At 32.8% G+C, this 7,644-nt stretch overlaps 1 protein-coding gene across 1 annotated transcript; it reads right to left on the bottom strand.

The window, feature by feature from the left end:
• Nucleotides 1-2,748: 2,748 nt before the first annotated feature.
• Nucleotides 2,749-5,778, bottom strand: LOC139868003 (uncharacterized). The gene is made up of 3 exons (XM_071856344.1): nt 5,407-5,778; nt 3,845-3,898; nt 2,749-2,835 (listed from the first exon to the last, which is right to left on the bottom strand). The coding sequence occupies exons 1-3, from the start codon at nt 5,776-5,778 to the stop codon at nt 2,749-2,751; spliced, it is 513 nt and encodes a 170-aa protein (XP_071712445.1).
• Between the last annotated feature and the right edge of the window lie 1,866 nt (nt 5,779-7,644).

Below are 7,644 nucleotides of genomic sequence, written 5' to 3'. Positions count from 1 at the left end.
GAACCATTCCATTAAGAGGTAAACAAACGCACCCTAAGTAACATTATTGTAGGCGCTAAAACTGTAAAAACTGAATCAAGACTTAACTCTGTCTATCGTGACAAAGAAATAACCTTCATGAGCTTTACGTTTATCAATATAATTTTATTATATATCAGAAACATTAAAATTAAAAAAAAAAAAATATTTCCTTACACCTTGATCTTGCAAAGCAGGACACTAAGCAAGAGAGTCCTTAAGAACCTTTGATGCCTATGATGTCTAACTTAAGACATCACCAAGACGAAGTCAAGAGATGTGTCATATGCATGTCTTACACTAATCGATCAAAATAGATTTTTATTAAATTAAATTATGAAAAGAATATACAAGTGGATAAATCTTACAATATAAATATTCATTTCATATTAAAATAAAATCAACTAAAATAAATTTTAGTAGATAAAAAGGATTTATTTGGTAGAGAGTATGATTAGTAGAGAATTCAATATTCTAAAAAAATATATGGATTTTACTAATTAATATAGGTTAAATTATAGATATATAGAAGAAATACTCTTTTTTACGCTTTCTTTCTGTTTTCTCCTTGGTCTGACGGCATCTCTTTTCCAACGGTTTGAGGTGGCGGTTGGTTGCCTTTTGGTGTTTTTCGGCGACACATGCGGAGAGTGCCTTGTGCATTCTGTGTTTATGGGCTCCCTAAGGTAATAATCCTTTCCTTCTTTTTCTTTCTTTTTGCTTTCTTCAGTCGAGTGTTGGTCCTTCAACTCCGGAAACTTTTGACCTCCACCTGATGTTCTCGGGCGACGATCTCTTCGTGAGATCTGAGAAATAGGGTCTGTAGGTCGTGTTTTGGCTAAGTCGCCGTTATTTTCACCTTCCGGTGGTCAGCACTTGGACGTCGGAGCTTTTGCTCCGGCGTGTTTTTTGTCGTAATCGTTACCGATTTTCCGTCTGTTTTGTTTCCTTTCTGGTTGTCCTTTTGTTCTGAAATTGGCGGTGGTATTCTTCTTGACTGATGTTGTTGGTTGTCTCATCGTTGACAGTAGGTTTGGGGTCCGGATTACTGTCGGTTTCCGGCTGCCGGACTTAGTTGTTCGATTTTGGGCGGGTTTTGGTCTTAGCTTGCTGAGTTGGGTCCGGTTCGCTCCATTTTTCTTGTCGTTGTTTCTGGTTCGGGTTGGAACAACGTCGTTGCCGACGTACTCGACTTTGTCGTTATGAAAAAGGAGGTTTTCTGTGGTGGTCTCTTGAGGGTTTTTCGACCGCCCGCTCGGTTGTTGGGTTTGTATTAGGGGGCTTCTTCGGTTTGCTGGCCTCGGGGGAGGTTTTCTTGGGTTTCCCCGTGGTCAGATATCTCTGGTTTGCTGATGATTGATTTGTGCTCTTTGGGTCGAGATGGTGCTGTAGCAGTTCAGGTGGTCTTATCCCGAGTCTAGCCGGGCTCGGGGGGTTGTATATCGGTAGGTTTGGATTTTTGCAGGGGTGCAGGTGCACATTGTTCTATGACCACTAATGTTTCGAAGATTGTTTTATGGTTTAGTTGGTTTCAATTTAAATGATGTTTGTATTTGTTCGATCACGAACTTCAGATTATCATATCTGATCAGATCAATATATATATATATATATATATATATATATATATATATATATATATATATATATATATATATATATATATATATATATATATATATATATATATATATATATATATATGAGCGCGATCCCTGGCTAATTTTAAAAACGGCTAAGAATGGATAGGCAAACTTTTAATTTTTTTTTGTTTTTTGAAAAATTATATTTTTAGGGTCTCTTAATATGCAGATTGAAGAAAACGCAAAAATTACAAATAATAATAATAATAATAATAATAATAATAATAATAATAATAATAATAATAATAATAATAATAATAATAATAATAATAACGAAATCGTTAAAAAATCGATGATGAATGATAATAATCGTGATGAATGATTGATTTATCATTCATTTGAATATTGATGATGAATGATAAATTAATCATTCATCACTATTTAGATTAATGATAAATTAATAATTTATCACGATTATTATCATTCATCATCGATTTTTTAATGATTTTGAATGTTTTTAGCTTATAAAAATATAGATTATGAGAGCATTTTGATGCATATTTATGAATCTAAAAAATAAAAATAAAAAAATTTAATTTTGCATATCTCCCCTTAGCCACTAAAGTTGATTAACTATGGGTTAAACCAATATATATATACTTTTGCCAAAAAAGAAAGAAAAAAAAAAGATAGATACAGGTCAAAAGATTTTTTTTTTACCATTAATAGCATTTTGCTAATTAATATTAATGTTAATATTAATACTCCGTATTATAAGATAATATCAATTAACCCTTACTATAACTATGGTATTTATCTATCTTTTATTTGCTTTAATCTTTTTGAATTTTTTATTTGCTTTAATTGTTTTTAATTATATTTATCAAGGTTCTAGTCTTCCAGAAAACGGTTCTCGAGGAGTTCTTGGCTGGGTCTCCAAAACGAGAACTCGGAGAACTCGGGGAGTTATCGGCTGTTGACTTTCGTTGACTTTTGATATTTTACCGAGTTTTTCCCGAGATTTGACCGATTTTACCGAGATTTGACCGATTTTACCGAGATTTGACCGATTTTACCGAGATTTGACCGATTTTTGGTCGTTGACCGATTTTTTGGCCGATTTCAAAACGAGTTCTCGGTAGGGAGGTCAAACCAATTTCTCCCCGAGAAATCGGCCTAGTTTTCCGATTTTTGCAACACTGATATTTATATCTATATCTATAAATTCTTGATTCTGCATATATTTTTAAAATCCAACTATTAATCACCTATAAACTATATTAGCTACATTATTACTATCATTTCATATGAAAACTCTTCTTTTAGGGCTGCTCCTTATCTTAACATCCTTTAACATAACTTATCTCTTTCACATCAGCGTCATATAAGCACAAAAAACTTTAACAATTATTTAACTAAACACCTCATATATTTATCACTAAATAATACCCAAAAATATACGTATAAAATATAATAAGTACAACACTTGATATAAATGATACTCCACTAAATAAAAAAAATGGGACTCACTTTTTTCTGTGAAAGGGTCGTTGCAAGAGTCACTAAAGCTTCATTTAACAAGTTGTTGCCTATCTTTGCTACCCACTCACACCGGTTAACTAACGGGTCACTTTAACCATAGATAAAAATTGGCGTATTGTTGTTTTTGTTTAATTAAAATTTAATATTTATTTTTGATATATTGACTAGATAAAAGACAATAAGCATGTAGTATTTGTAAGATATACGACGTGTCAGATACCGAGTTGGGGACCTATCTTATAAATGGACTTGGGTGAGAATAAGTTCGTCTCAGTGAAAAGGACCATACTCTAGCTATCTACTGTATTTATTTCTTTTTGGCACCACTTTTTAATTATATAATAAAAATTAAAAATAAATAATAATATAAACATTTATTTTACGTTTTTATTTATTTATTTATTTAAATATAATTTTTCTTTTTTTTTGGCAAAAAACGCAATATTATAAATAAATAAATAAAAATAGATCCAATGATCCAGGGCGTTACATGAGGTGTTACAATTTACATATAGATCTAATGTTCCACATGAACTTGATGAATGAAATTACCCTATAACTATAATGAGTCAACTGCAAAACTCGGAAAACGACCAACCAAATCAATGACAAGAAGCTACTGCTACCGTGTAGTAACCGCCGCCAAGACCACCGAATCTTAAAAAAGGTCCTCACTTGAACCGAAGTCAGCAACTGCGAACCTCAATCCACAAGCCCACACACCAATCATCCCCAAACCGTGCCTCTTTATCTATCTATATCAAAAAAAAAAAAAAAAAAAAAAAATCTATATAAATATTGACTCCAAGATTATTAAATATGATCCTTTACCCTATCTACTATTAGACCATTTGTAGTGGTAACTCGTGTTGTGAGTTCGTGTTGTGCACTTTTTACACTTTTTTTATGACTATGACGTGTTGTGTTGTTGAGTGGAGTAGTGGTGCTGTTGTGAGTTGGTGTTGTGCGTTGGTGTTGTGTTAGACCACCCCCTATGGTTAGTTACCCGTCCGTTACCCGCTCATTACCCGTCATTACCCGTAATGAACCATAGGCACGAGCTAGTTACCCGCTTTAGTTACCCGCTTCCACCATGGATTTAACGGAAGTATGAAGGTTGGTTATAGTAATTGTGGGTCCCAATGGCTTTTTATTGTTTGGACTTGATGCTTTATTGCTTGTACATTGTATATTAAGAGGAGTATTTTTTTAGCCATTATAGGGAGTGTTTAGTTATGGGTTAGTTATAGAATATTGGTGTTGATGTGGCGCTGATGTGGAAGGTTAAAAGGATGAATAGTTTAGTTACGATAGGGAGTGACCTTAGTGGAATGCTGATGTGGCATTTAATTTTGTATTTTTCTGTTTTATTTATTTGTTTTATTTTATTTTTATTATTAATATGATTATATTTATATTTTAAAAATATTATTTAAATACAACGGCTATATTTCCAACCGTTTATTTTTTTTTTTGTTTTTTTTTTCAAACAGCTATATTTTTCCCTATATAAACACCCACCCTTCACAAACTATAACACACACTTCATTTCTCCTAAAAATCTATATAATTTCTCTCAAATTTCCAAATGAGTCCGTTGAATGTTTGCGTAAAAGTTCATTACGGAGGTGAATTTGATCGAGAATTGATGAACTATACACCTCACGAAACACGTGATTATTACATTATTGTACGTGAGTATCGTTATTTTTATAGTTTGCTTGAAGTTCTCCATCGAGACATACCATACCCAGTCAGACAAGTATGGTATTTCAAAAAACCCGGAGTTCCCGCCACGCTACTTGAAGATGACCACGATTATTATGCTTTGATTGGAAAAGCTTTGGTACGTAAGCAAGCAATTACGATTTATACCGAATTTAGGGATGAAAGCTACGACCTTTCTGAATCGCCAAAAGAAGTTGCTTCATCTTCGAGTAGCGATGGCGGATTTCAGCAATATGATAACCACGATTACTTAGATTGATGAAGGTGCTTGTTAAAAATAGCCGTTAGAAAATAATGTAATCGTTTTAGGAACTAAGTTGTTTTTCAATTTTTAGGAAAATAATGTAATCGTATGTTTGCGAATGAATGAAATAAACGGCTAGTTTTTATTAATGAAAATAAAGTACATTAGTTTAAATTCCTAAAACAATACATCAATTTAAAATTCCTAAACGAAAAAAATAAAACACATAACAGAATATTAGTTATCAAGATTAATATTAGCGCTACGAAAATAAGGTGATAAGTTCCAAACGTGCTCGATTAAATCTGACTCCAACTGATTGTGAACTTGCTTATCTCTGATTTCCTTAATCCTGGCATCTAGATCCCTCAAATTCCTTTCCAACCTAATAGATCGGTTACTTGGGTGAGCAATCATTTTTTCATCCCTTTTCAAAATCACAAAACCGTTATTTTCTTGAATCATGTTATGTAATACAACACAAGCGTACATATGTCTTCTAATTTTGTTGAAGTCCATAGAGCTTGCCGGAGTCTTTAACATGGCAAATCTACCTTGTAGTACTACAAATGCACGTTCAATATCTTTCCTTGCACTTTCTTGAAACCGTTTAAACTTTTTACGCTGTTCATCAATTGGATTGTGGGGAGCTTTGACCAACATAGTGAGACGACCCGTCCTAATCCATAAGGACGAATACAATAACATATGGATACATTGCGAGGCATTTGACCTCTATATGATACATTTTACAAACATTGCATTCGTTTTTAAAAGACAAACTTTCATTTCATCGAAAGTTGACAGGCATGCATACCATTTCATAATATCCAAACTTTAAATGACCTAATCTGTCATTTACTTTAATTATAATCTTTATTGAACTCAACGACTTGAATGCAACGTCTTTTGAAATATGCCATAAGTGACTCCAAGTAATATCTTTAAAATGAGCTAATGCACGGCGGAAGATTTCTTTAATACCTGAGAATAAACATGCTTTCAAGTGTCAACCAAAAGGTTGGTGAGTTCATTAGTTTATCGTAATCAATCATTTTCATAATTTTAATAGACCACAAGATTTCATTTATTCAATAATCATACACTCGCAAGTGTTTAAAATTCATTCATATGGATTGAACACCTGGTAACCGACATTAACAAAATGCATCTGTCTTTCCATAATCATCGACATTCATGGTTAATGATCTATCTTATTTGCTACGATTTATACTCCTATATATATATTTCGAAGCTCTATGCTTTAGTTTTCTCTTTTCGACTTTAAGCAAAGCAAGTAATGGTCCAGAATTCGTAGGTATGAATTTCGAAATGAACATAATTAATGTTCTAAGAAAGAAATTGTAATAGCACGGCCTTGATTTGTCAAATTACCAGAATATCCGAAAAAGACCGAATCATCAAGAAAATATTTTCTTGATATTTTTAGAAGTTAAATAGAATGAAAGAGTTATGTAACATGACACATGATGACGTTATGGTCGGTGAATCATCATGTTCCATTAGAAACTCAGCATGACTTTCTGTAATATAATCACGTTGATCAAGTGTCATTATATTATACTAACTCATTCTTCAGTTTCCAACACTACTTCAAAACATTTATATTTTAAACTCGAAAGTTTCAGAATTTAGAAACAAAATAGTTTCCTTTATGATGTAATACAGATAACGCGAAGAGATAAATGATTTCAGACAAGAATAGTTATGAAAATATCTTCAGAAATATCGAGGATATTTATAATGAAAGATACGATGATATCTTAGAATTTCTAACATTGATGGATGATGATGAAGATTTGTCCGTAAAGGTTTAGAGTCAGGAGCAAAGTATTCGCTTATGACTTCAGCGGATACTGAGTCATTTGGATTCTTTGAAGGCAGGTTTAGTCTTTGTGATTTGTCCACAGCCTCCTTCATAGTTTGCTCAATCCGTTTTCCAGTTTCAAACCTTCTATTTTTCTGAGCTTTGCCAACACACTATCCTTTATCATCAAACTTTTGACTATTAAGGTCATTTATAGTTTTTGCTGCTTCATCAGCATTTTTCAAAATTTCGAGAACTAGTTCGCAGTTTAGGGTGTTTTTCAGAAACTTCACGTTCGAAGTATGTAAGTCTTGGAGGTAGACGTTATATGTATATATAACTGTTGGCATAGAAATGCTACGAGATTCAAAATACTGATTGCTGATTCCCGGTAATTGGTATAGCAATTCTCGTTACAAGATGCGGATGAGTATATACTAAGGTTTTAATGGATAAATATAGATATTTTTTCGGAGAGACTTCGGTCAAAGAGTAACGAAGTTGCTGGTACATCTGCTGATAACGTGGTGGAATATAAAAGGTTCTCCGGTAACAAAAAGATAATCGTATATATCAGGGTTATAATAAGGCTATTCCGGATGAAAAATCGAAGTTGACTTACTGAAACTGTGGTAGAATTTGTTACTTTGAAAAGGGATCGCAAAGTTATTTTTGCTAATAAATGCCAAAGGATCTGATAT

This window comes from Rutidosis leptorrhynchoides, chromosome 9, assembly GCF_046630445.1.
Source record: "Rutidosis leptorrhynchoides isolate AG116_Rl617_1_P2 chromosome 9, CSIRO_AGI_Rlap_v1, whole genome shotgun sequence".
NCBI lineage: Eukaryota > Viridiplantae > Streptophyta > Magnoliopsida > Asterales > Asteraceae > Rutidosis > Rutidosis leptorrhynchoides.
Note: the sequence above shows the minus strand (reverse complement) of the source record. Positions and strands in the feature narration are given on the sequence as shown.